General features: G+C 42.6%; 1 protein-coding gene across 12 annotated transcripts in view; it reads right to left on the reverse strand.

The window, feature by feature from the left end:
* Positions 1 to 5,435: 5,435 nt before the first annotated feature.
* Positions 5,436 to 12,554, reverse strand: part of scn8aa (sodium channel, voltage gated, type VIII, alpha subunit a) — a 37,470-nt gene continuing 30,351 nt past the window's right edge. For all 12 annotated transcript variants that reach the window (XM_061074204.1, XM_061074202.1, XM_061074200.1 and 9 more), the window contains 6 exons: positions 9,474 to 9,758; positions 9,071 to 9,124; positions 8,664 to 8,801; positions 8,465 to 8,569; positions 8,073 to 8,343; positions 5,436 to 6,592 (listed from right to left, as the gene is read on the reverse strand). In XM_061074204.1, coding sequence (XP_060930187.1) covers positions 5,436 to 6,592; positions 8,073 to 8,343; positions 8,465 to 8,569; positions 8,664 to 8,801; positions 9,071 to 9,124; positions 9,474 to 9,758 — 2,010 coding nt within the window. The remainder of the gene's footprint in view (positions 6,593 to 8,072; positions 8,344 to 8,464; positions 8,570 to 8,663; positions 8,802 to 9,070; positions 9,125 to 9,473; positions 9,759 to 12,554) is intronic.

The raw sequence follows: 12,554 nt of genomic DNA on the forward strand, positions 1-12,554 counted from the left end.
CACCGTCTTCAGCACCAAGGACAGCTCCTCTCCTCCTCAACACCGGAGCGCGCACGTAGCGAGCACTGGCTGCCTCGCACGCTCCCAGTGTCGTGAACGAGTCTGTAATTTTAGGTCGAAAAATCCTTATTAGAGGTTCTCCTGCAGGCAGCCGTGCATGGTCACTAACTGGTGTAATCTCTGGGCCAAACTGGGAGTGTGCTGCTGACTCAGCCTCGACTGCTGCATTCATTTATCTGCACTGCAGTGCTCCACCACCTCCCTTCCCCTTCTCTTTTCCTTACCCCTCTCCCCTCCCTCTCTCTCTCCCTCTCTCTCTCTCTGTCTGTCTCTCTCTCTCTCACTCTCTCCCTCCCTCCCTCCCTCCCTTACTCCTTTCCACCTCCATAGAGCCATCCTGGAGCATGGCAGAGCAGCCAGTGAGGATAGGGAGAGTCAATAGTCAATAAGAAGAAGGTTCCCTTTGCCTGCATAAAGTGTAGATGATGATAATAGAGAGACATGTACAGTAGATATTGGGGAGAAACACAAAATCACAGAAAAACCCAGGAAGATGAAGGAAGGGTGGAGAGAGAGGGAGGGGGATTCTGGGAGTTGAAAACAGTTGGATGATTAGAAAGAGAGAGATGATCCAGGGACACACAACAAATTGTATTGCATTTTTTTTAAAGGAAAGGGAGGGGAGAACAAGATTGGAAAACGGCCATCCATTGAGTGTCTGCACTGCCTCAGGACTCCATGGCATAATTTACATACAATTCCACCTACACCCCCACAAAAGGTCTCATACCCTCCTCCCACTTAGAGAAACCATATGCAAAAGTGCAACAGAGCAACAGAGCACAAACAAATCAATACGTCCCAGCATGGCTCTCTCGACCCTGTTCACACAAGGCTGTGGGTGTGACGACTGTAACATATACCTCAGAGCTGTTTATTTAATGGCAGACCACAAACAGGAGCAGTGCAGTACAAATGGACTGCATAATAATGTGGATATAGTCCATCCTCTGCCTGTGAGGGGGGGTGTTAACACAGGGCTCTTAACAAATCCAATAAGTCCATTACATTTTAAATGCTGCCTTTCACAACCCTGTTACCACAGCAGCACTCAGCTCCATTTCACAGGATGTTTTTGCACTTTGCTGCACAATGACATCCAGAACATTTCAGCAAGAAACAAACACAGGTTGTAACTGGAAGGCTGCTTTATTGGTAATAAAAAGGTTCGTGCTCAAATGAAGACAATCTTTCATATATTCTTACCAAGAGTCCAAAGTGGTTGTGCAACACACCATCATATTGTACTGTATATCCTCTATCACGGTGTCAAATGATAACAACAGTTTGAAAAGCACTTTTTAATTTTTCAGCGAAAAAGAAAAAACGCCCATAGTAAACCATGCTAAAAAAAGCAAAAAAGAATGAGTCCTATAAACAAACATGGATACAAAAATAAATTTCAGACAGAAAGTTAGACAGAAACATTGAAGAAATCAAACTGAAATATAGAAGGCAAGCTGCTTTTTCACAAGCCAAGTGGGTGACACACATAGCACTAAGTACAGGACATTTTTGAGTTAGCAGGTTTTCTGGTAACATCACACACTGTTGAATATTGAGATGACGTGGGGTGTCTGGATGATCCTCTGGCAGTATTTCTGACTCGACGTCCCTGATTAACGTTGTGCTCACCCTCAAACCCCCACCCTCCACAGTTTGGAAACATGTGTTTGTGTTTGTGTTTCTTTCTTGTTTGTTTGTTTCTATTTGTTCTATTTTTTTTGCAGTTTTTTGTTGTTGTTGTTTTTCCCAGTGTGGCATCGACATCCAAATTCGCAGAAAAAGCAGAAAAAAGGCACATGCCATTGAGTGGGACACTGGAAACAAACCATTCATTAAAAGAAATGAGAAGCTAGTACACAATTGTATGCTTGTTGGGTTGTAATGGCACTGATGTGTGTGTGGGGGGGGAGGGGGGGCCCAGGGGGAGGGTTCCTTCTCAGGGTGGCGGAGGCAGTCAGTCACACCAGCTGACATTGTCTGGGAAGAAATCACTGGCAAAGTTGGATAGTCATAAGTGTGTGTTTGTGTCCATGACTGTGGGCGTGTCCGTTATATTCAGTGAAGGTGAGAAATATGACAGTAAGTGAGAAATGTGCTGGTAACATTATCCTTTCATCATGATCAGGCTACAATCCATGGCAAGCAGCTCCAGTCACATAGCACATGAGCTATTTTCCCAACATAGAAGGGTGCTGGAAACAACCAGTTTTAGACATCCACTGAACGTGTTGCACATAAATCAAATGTGACAAACAGTGTTCTTCTGTTTTATGTATATACATATAGACATATATGTATACATGTATATATCTTTTGTATTATATAATATCTATATATCATTCAATTTCCGTCAACAAAGTGAAAAGTGTCTCAAAAAATCCAAAAGGTAACAAATGTGACAAAGGGCATAGCTGGAAGCCATTCTATATTATTGTTATTATTCATTTTTTGATTATTAGTAGTAACATTTTTAAAATTTCCGTATTTACAAAAAACACAACAAAGCATGCCGATAAAATAAAAGAATATAATACAATATTTATAGTTTCTCTCAAAAAGTTCGTTCTTTTTCAGCGATTGTGCCATTTACATCATAGCCTGCACTGTACATATATATGTTTTTTGTGTTTTCTTTTTTTGTCCTTTTTTTTTTCGTATTTTTTTTTCAAGTGTGAATGTATCATTCTAAAAGATTACATCCAAGATGAACATGGGTAAATTGGATGATATTACTCACGCCTCGTGTGGTTCTCATTGGGAATGTATTTGGTTTCAGTGTGCAGCAGCCAAACTGATTCGGAGACCTCATATTGTAAACAGACCACAGTTATTGTTACAGACAGGGGGTTCTGGTACAGGCAGTGTTAAACGCACCAAATAGCATCAGTGGTGCAAGGACGGATGCCAGATTTTTGTCCGGTCATCCATTTGTAAATAGGACCATCACTCCTGTGTAGAAAAAGAAATGGCAGGAACACGCATTGGAGGCAGTTGTGTCTTGTCAACCTCTTGCCGAAGCCTCAGTTTTTTGTGTTTTGTTTTTTTAATGAAAAACACCCACAAAGCTTATTATACAACATAGCTGTGTCGATGTGAGGCCTGCTGATGTATAATCTCGGCGAGTGCTAGGGTTTCTACCTCCATCTCTGGCTAATTATTTTTTGAAGCGGGTGATAGTGTCTTGAAAAGCCTGCACGTACGTGAGAAGACGGTGCGAGCCTGGGTCCAACACCACACAGTGTTTAAGAGGTCCCACAAAAGCACAATGATACACTGACAAACATGGGACTTTCAGCACTCCGACTCAGACCAAAGCACTAATTTCTTCTTCTTCTGCTCTTGCGCTTCTTTCTTGTTCTCATGGCAGTCAGTCTAAAACCCTGAAGGGAGGGGCTCCGCCTCTTTATTAGTCCACGTTCATACTGTGTTATTTCTCACCTGCTCACCTCCCTGTTACATCAGACAAAATCCATTTGATTCTGCGGACAAAACCACAAGCCCTTCATGGCGATCCACCTTTCATACATGCTAGGCACGACGAGGCATGTCCTTGTGATAATTCTTAGCTGTTTCAGATGGTCAGTGTCACTCTCACTGATCAAAAGCCTTTTCTGAGAATGATTGTACCACAAGGACATCAGAGAAGGACTTCAAGGCTTATTTTTACTCTAAAGCTGGCAACTCAAATTGTCCGAAATGCACTACCTTAAAAGAAGTCACTTCCTGGGAAATTCTCATGTAGATCTGATAGTAGAAAAGAGGAACTGTAAGGAAAATGAATCTGCTAAAGTACAGCCTAACGGATCTTGATGTGGTTTTCTGTTCTTCCACTAGCTCAAAACTAAATAAATATCAAAACAAAGAAAAAAAATTAATGAAGTAAAATATTTCTGTCCCTTCACCAGGAACTACAGCAGTAGATAAGATCTAATGAGCGCACCAGACTTTACTAGTGCCAGATACAGATTCCTTGGCGTGAAACTTCTCCAGCTCTCGTTGCCGCAACAGGGACCAGAGGAAAGTAAGGAGAGTGACTGTATAGGATGGATGTAAAAAAATAAGAAAAGATGCAAGCCCCTGATTTGGTTCAGGACCTCCAAATCTGTGCATATATATTCCATATGAAGATACTCTGCCTCCTAACACTCATACACTCCACACGCTTTCTAAACTATTCACATTCAGTAAAAAAATGTTTCTATTTCGTGTTGTTGGCTTATCCGATAGCAACGTTGCCTCTGAGATCTTACGTCCGTCATTCACCTGAAATTTTCATGAAGGGCTGAATTATAAAAGACTAAGTCAGTTGAAAAACAAAACTAGTGAAGGGCGGGATCATACGAATATCATTCCCCCATATATTCTCTATATATCATCATCATAATCTTCCTTTTTCCATTTATAGTTCTTGCAGTATTCCCAGTGGACAGCCTCAAACTTATAGTCAAGCCACAGCAGTGGTCTGAGAATTTGTGTCTTGTGGACTATGATTACTCATGCATGATTCCTGATCAAAGCATGCCTTCATGCAAGTCACTTCTATGCATCAAACGAGCACAATAATTATTATTTATCTGGAACTCGGTCTGAACAAGTCTCCTTCAGCCCAAGTCAAAACAATGACTAATGAACCCAACCCGGTCAGTGTGAAAGCCCGTGTAAAGAATGTCTTTTTCAGTGTCAGTATAACAAAGGGGAGATGAAAAGACTAGTGACATGGGCTAAATGTTATCTCTTTTTTTGCTGCTCAAATAATGTAAAGATGCAAGTATACTCAGCACAAACAAACAAACAAAAAATATTGTGTGCAGTTCTGGGTTTCCCCCTTCCCTTGCAAGCGTTTCCTTCCTAGCTAAACTTGCTCGGTTGATTATTGTCCTCTCCTTTTATAAAGATGGTAAACCCTTCTGTAGACTGCTAGCACAGTTCTAGTGGCATCGGTGTGATCCAGTCCCATAGCATTAAAGAGCTAGGATTTCCACACATGGTGGTGGCAGGGATATGCAATTCTCCAATCATAGCAGAGATTTCTGTGCCTTGGCAGTTGGTCCCCAAAGAAATGTGTGTCATTGGCCAGCACACTTTCTCAGTCAGTTTTTTATTTTTGTGTTTTTGTCCCTCATTTCTATGAACTTGGTCACTAGGCAGGAAAAGTTCCACGGTAAACTGATTGTGTTTGTTTCATCTGTCTTTGAAGACATAGAAACCCCATTGTCTCAGTAGTGTTTGAGTCTGTAAACATTTTTTTGTATGGTTTTGTTGTTTTGTTTTTTTCTTACTTGCAAATGATCACTTTTTCTACATTTGTTGGGTTTGGGCTCAGAGTCTCATCTCGCTGTGTTTTATTGGATTTTAAGAGTCACTGAACCCTAACACTTGGATTCCCACTCATCTTTTTGGTTTTTGTCCTTATCTTTCCTGGCCCACTCCTCCTTGTTGTCATCCTGCTTCTCCTTGTCAGGTTTGGTCACGCTGTCGTAAGAGGGAAGAGAGGCTGTGGATGGCGTGCTCTCTTTCTTCTCCTGGTTGTTCCCACCATTTTCAAGCCTATTAGTAAAAGTGCGGCGCTTGAAGATGATGCCACGCCTGATGAGGTGACAGCGGTAGGCGTTCTGGATAGTTCTGGCAGAGACATCTTCCTGTTTGCGGCGCAGTGTGGTGGTGATGGGTTCATACGACACCTTGGAGGGGTTGGCTTGCACAAAACGCTCTTCCATCTGCTGCCTCAGCATGTCCAACTCACCACTGTCACCCAGCACACGCTTTGTGAAGGCAAACAGGATGTCCAGGCAGTGAATGCGGTCGCCACTCACCATGGGCATGTCCATGGCAATTAGTTCTATAGTGTTGGGCTTTGGCACGCGAAGTGGATGCTCCAATGCGTCTGCAAAGTCAGACAGCTTTATGAACGTGATGAACTGAGAGGCAGTTGGGTCAAACCTCTCCCAGATCTCGTAGAAGGTCTCAAAGTCGTCCTCACTGAGTGGATCAGCACTTTCTTCTGTAGCCACACTGAAGTTCTCCAAGATGATGGCAATGTACATGTTGACCACAATCAGGAAAGAAATGATGATGTACATGACAAAAAAGAAGATTCCCACTGAGGGATTACCACAGTCCCCCTTCACATTTGTTCCAGGGTTCTCGTAGCGAGAGTCGCAGTCTGGTTCGTAGTTGAGGATTGGCAGCAGCAGGCCGTCCCATCCAGCCGACGTAGTGATCATAAACAGAATAATCATGCTGTTGCCAAAGGTTTCAAAGTTGTACAGGTCGTCAATGCCCGCTGCGTGCTTCACGTAGCCAAAGTTAGACATGCCGAAGATGGAGAAGATGAACATGACCAGGAAGAGCAGTAAGCCAATGTTGAACAGGGCTGGCAGTGACATCATCAAAGCGAAGAGCAAAGTCCGGATGCCCTTCGCTCCTTTAATCAGACGGAGGATACGACCGATACGAGCCAGCCTGATCACCCTGAACAGGGTTGGTGACACAAAGTACTTCTCAATGATGTCAGCCAAGAACATACCTGCGGGAAAGAAAGGAGGAGAAAACAATCAGAACACAACAGACTTTTACAAGCGACATATTCAAGTGGCTTCCACTTCAGGCAATGATGTGGACGGCACTTCTTGTGGCCGAGACAAAATGGATTCGAGCCTAACATTGCGTAGCCTGACGTTGTCAGACTCATAATTCTAGTCAGAATATGAGTCTGATACTGCTCCATTGGGCTGTGATTATGGGGCGTGTTTCAACCTAACCAGGAAAATAAATTTCTCTTCGCTCAATTGGATAGGCCTACAACCAATCAGAGCAACATAATATGTGACGAATGTCAAGCGACGCATAGTTGTTGTCAGTTGTCTGTTTCACGAGTTTATTCACTCTCTAAATGAATCAATGGAAATGCTGCTAATGCCGCTCGTATATCCACCGGAGGCAAAGCCCCCAGGAAGCAGCTGGAGACCAGGGCTGCTCGTGACCGTTACCGGCCCGCTACCGCTACCGTTACCGGGCCGGGACCGGTAGCGAGGCTCTGAGAAAGATCCGTCGCTACCAGAAATGTACGGAGCTGCTGATCCGCAAGCTGCGCTTCCAGAGCTCCGCTGTCATGGCTCTGCAGGAGGCTAGCGAGGAGTCAAAACGGCAGTTAATCGTTTTTTTCAAGCATACACTTACTTGTGGCTCCAACATTAACTGCAACAGCGTCCCAAAATGTGTCTTTTTTTGTCTCATATGTGCTGAGGAGCGTAGCGCCCCCCCCCCCCACACTCTCTTTTTATTTATATGACTGCTTGTGTGGCTGCAGCATCGGGGCCAGCTGATGAATTAAACTTTTTAGGAATCCCGTAGGAGGACGGCAAAAACATCTTTTCGATCTACAAATGCCTTGATCGCGTTCCTCTGTTCCTCTTTCAAAATGAATGCGCTGTCGATGTCTCTGAAACAGACTCAATGGCAGCATCGACACATCTCAGCTCTCCAGCGGCAGGCAGCGCTCTTGGTGATGTGTTTGATTACGTCACTGTAGATCATCTGTCCATCATCATATAAAGCCCGCCCTGACAATTTGATTGGTCCAATCAGCTTCGGTTCGATCATAGTTTCTCCCCAACGGAGCAATGCCAGACCAAACTTCCCAAACTCAAATATCGTCTGGCACCCAGGCTAAACATTGCCCATTTGAAAAATAGCAAATGTGGCCCAAATATCACAAAACAACTGTGGACCTATTTTAGGAAACATGCGGTGCTCTCTGCAAGCTGTAATCTGGCTGTGAACGAAAAGTGACCCTTGTGGTAAATGATGTATTTGGCACAAATTCAGGCCACCTTTGGCAACTTTGGTTGACATAAGGTATTGCTATGGCTTTTTGTGGCCCAGAACTGATAACAGGAGCAGACTGCACAAGTGCCATCATTCCACACTGTATGTGGGCCAAATCTGGTCAAAAACTATTTTTGCAATGTGGGATCTGCTTCACGTCTTCCACCTCTGTCACTCACCAACAATAGACAGGATGACCACCACCACGTCGAAAATATTCCAGCCGTTGGTGAAGTAATAGTGGCGAAGGGCAAAGAGCTTAAGCAGGAACTCTGTGGTGAAGACTACAATGAAGATGAAGTTGACCCAGTAGAGGACGTTCTCCGTGTCGTCCGACTGATCGTCTGTTTCCACCATCATGGTGACCATGTTGAGGCAGATCAGTATCATGATGGAGATGTCGAAAACCTGCTGCTGCACGAAGTCAAACACCATTCCCTGGATCATGTTCTGTGAGGTGAAAGGAGACGAAGAGGGATGAACTCAAGGTTTATGGAGGTTTTAACGAATATGTTGAATAATCTGAACAATTGGTCAAAAGTGGGCACCCCAAGGAAACAACATACTGTACCTGTGGTCGAGGAATAGGCTTTTGCGGCTTTTTGGACCCCAGTTTTTTCATGGCGTTGTAGTACTTCTTCTGTTCCTCTGTCATGAAGATGTCCTGACCTCCAAAGTAAAGGGATAAACAGAGATTTGGTTATAATCACATTCAGCACTTTCAATTAGAAACCCTGGGAGCAAAATGTAGGAGACAGAAGGGTTCTTATCTTTTTCTTTTGCTGGTTGAAGTTGTCAATGATCACACCAATAAAGAGGTTGAGGGTGAAGAAGGAGCCGAATATGATAAAAACCACAAAGTAGATGTACATGTAGATGTTGACTTCGTAGTCTGGTTGGTCTTCCACCTGAGAGGAAGAGTCCATGTTAAAGTTACTGTTTTATTTTATTAATACAAAGACATAGTCTCTTGTTTTGAGACATGCACATATTTATTTTATTTTTTAAAAGCTGGTTGTGAGCTGAAATCGTCAAAATAAGTCTCTCGAATTTGCAGGATAAGCATATTTCCCCTAAATGCTGAGCTGTTCCTTTAAGACCTTCTCACTAACAATCTGACATATTCAGATGTAGCCATTGAGCATTACAATATTTATTGAGGAAGCAATGACGATACCTCTCTGGAATCCACAGCCGCGTACATAATGTCCATCCAGCCTTTGAACGTGGCCTTTTAAAAGAGAAACATAACTGAATACATTTGTAGAAACAGAATAACAAATAATAAAACGAGGAAAATTCTCAATAGAAATCAAAGAATATGAAACTCAAACCGAAGCTGATGCATGTCCTGTGGCAGAGCTTGTTCATGAAAAGACATAAGTGGATGGGGAAAAGGGCGTGGAGAAACATACATCTATAAACAATAACTATGGACGATAGAAAGCCTCGGTGTACTGTGAAAGTAAATGGAATTTGAAGCAACAAAAGAAAACATTAAAGTGCTTTGGTAATGAGAGAAAGAAGCAAGTGAAACAAAGAAATGGCGTAATAGAGGAGAGGAGGAGTGACACTCTCACCACTTGCAGCAGGGCGAGGTAGCCGGCGCCCACATTGTCAAAGTTGATCTTGACGTTCTTCCACCTGACCTCAGTAAAGTTTTGGTGCATGAGGGCCACACACTGGGTCTTGTTGTTGACCACGTCAACTGAGAAGTATTCCTCTGACGTCTGATTGAAACAGTAGTAGTACTTGCCCGCAAACAGGTTGACCCCCATGATACTGAAAATCAGCCAAAAGATGAGGCAAACCAGCAACACATTCATAATGGAAGGGATGGCACCCACCAAGGCGTTGACTACCACCTAGACCAGACCAGGGGAGACAGGATATGACAGTGTGAGAACCAGGAAACAACAGCCTCTCATTCAACCCCTCCAATAAAAGACACTACATATTGTTATGGCGTTACACTCTGTACTTAGATGAACTATTGAGCCATTTGTTTCATGTGGCATTAAGAGCAGCAGCTCTATTATAGTTTTGTGTTGCCAAAAATAAGCCCTGCACACCACTGTGATGTACATAGTGAAAGTGTGGGGCATTAATGGGAGGGAGAGTTGTGTAAGTCTAATTAGAGCAGCGCTGATATGCTCTTTCATCTGTAGAAGCATGTGGCTGGAGATGCTTAAGGGACACACACATACACACACACACACACACACACACACACACATACACACACACATACACACACACAAATAGCCATTTTTAAAAGAATCATACGTTTATGATGTTTATGATGACCACTTTAACGCTGTACTCTCTGTTATAAGCAGTATTTAAACATGACTTAGACAATTACCAAAATGCTCTTATGCTGTTTTAACCACATGCGGCCGAGAGTATTTGTCAACAACTTTAGACACCAGGGAGAAAAAGCTGGTGTTAAAGGTCGTGTTATAACCAGTTTATAGATACTAAATATAAATGTCATTCTCATGTAGTATGAGGTATTCAAGTATTCAAGATAATTCATGAGACTCGTTATAAAGAATTAGAAAAGCTACTTTGTGAGTTGTGAGTTACTGTAGCCTAAAATTGTACACCTTATAGCATATTCCATTGTTAGTATTTTTTTCATGATATTGGTTCAAATGTGCGCATGTACAGACACCTGCACATATTCACACACACAGACACACACATATTCACAAACACACACACACACACACACACACACACACACACACACACACACTCACCTCCCATTAAGAAATGTAATTTTTAATGTTTGTTTAAAACGGATTTCTATGTGTTTACTTTATAAAAGCTTACAGCATTAAAAAGTAAAACGTTGATCACCAGTGTTTGCCATACCAGTATGAAGTGTCCACCCCAACCTTAGACAGCAGATATTCTTAATCTTACTGATCCTTTTCCATAACCATCCCACATGAAACAAAATCACACTACAAATAAATTAAAGCTATAATTCCCACAACCACCCCAAAATCTTTTCCTGTCTATCGATCCAACTTGTTTCCCATAGCTTAATCATTGCCAGTAATAAGCTCAGCACATAGTGAACCGGTGAACCAGTGTTAGGCAGGCCGACCAGCAGCTCTCAGGCAGACAGCTGAGCATGCATGTCTTTAGCAGACTCGTTTTGTGGAGCCATATTCCCTCCTCATTACACGCAGACAGGGAGGAGCTCCAGAGCAGGATTCTCTCAGCGTGTGCACAAACTGACTGGTGTTGAACGTTCAATCATAAATTTCTCATGTCGAGCACAAGGAGGGCCACTGTTCCAATGTCTCTTTGAAAACACGTAAAATGCTAAGAGGAAATAATTTAGGGATCCAAATATGATTTACATCCTTCCCACGTCGTGTTGCCATCGCACTCGCTTAGAGAACAGCTCTTTGCTCGACCTGAGGTACAATTGAACCGCTTTTTAAAAAATTCAGTGTTTTAAAAAAAGGAATTAGGCCATGCTGAGTGGAATGCATTCTCAGAAAGAGGGAAAATGGCTTTCAAGAATGCATAATGTGCATCGGCAGTCGTATTACATGCGTGTTACATGGCATTGTACGATCTCAAAATCCGCTCAAATCAATAAATAAATGAATAGAGAAATGTGTGGATAGAGAGATAGCGGCTAAAGAGATAATGACTGAAGCTTTATTTGTACATTCTGATATTTACGTGGGTTAAATGGGAGTCTGACAAACGTCTACAGCACAATGTGAGATTTGTCGCCTAAAACATTTTGTCTATTATATATTGTGGACATTGAAGTGATTGGGTGAAGTTTGAATCTAAAGTCCTCTGGAGGTTTTCTGGAGCTACGATGGCTAGACATGGTGTCATTCCTGTACAATGCATTGCTTGCAAAAAAGTATAGGACCGAGATTACAAAGCAGCGTTAAGAGAAAGAGAGCAAAGTATAAGAACAGCCCATATTCATTGCATGTTAAGCAGTGCAATGTTCCCACTGAAGCCGCGCCGCCCGCTCTGCACTGCTGAGCTGCGTTGACCTCAGCGATGCGAAAAACTCAACCAGCGGGGGGGTTTTAACTTCTCATCATTCTAACTCTCCAGAATCTCTTTCACACAGTGTCATCTCTCCATTCATGTTCTTCCCTGTTCAGTTATTTATTGATTGACCTCAAATTCTTTTTACCCGTTTTCAGTTCAAAACAAAACGGTAACTCAATTGAGGAACACAGACATTATACTAAAGATTAGTGAAACAGCAGGATTGAAATTACTCATTTTTTTTTCCTTTGCATTGCTTGGCCACCCTCACCTCGTACACCCAGTGAATGAGGTCATTCATAAGGGAAATAGGTATCTTATATATTTACACTCTCTTGAAGCAAATGTGTCATAACTTCCAACCCACAAAATGACATCATCTCACTGACAGGTCTATTTCCCTTTCCAAAATTAACGATCAACCCTGCAAGTTTCAATTGAAACGTTCATGACAACATCCATAAAGCCTATCCAGGGCCTAAAAGAATTGATGTCTGCTCATACGCAACGGCATCACCTTTTAGTCACTGGATATCTGGTATGAATAAGTCTTCACTGTGAGTCCCATTAAAAAATTTGATTTGTTTGCAATCAGTCCACCCACTAATTGATTACACATA

This window comes from Limanda limanda, chromosome 7, assembly GCF_963576545.1.
Source record: "Limanda limanda chromosome 7, fLimLim1.1, whole genome shotgun sequence".
In the NCBI taxonomy this organism is placed as follows: Eukaryota; Metazoa; Chordata; class Actinopteri; order Pleuronectiformes; family Pleuronectidae; genus Limanda; species Limanda limanda.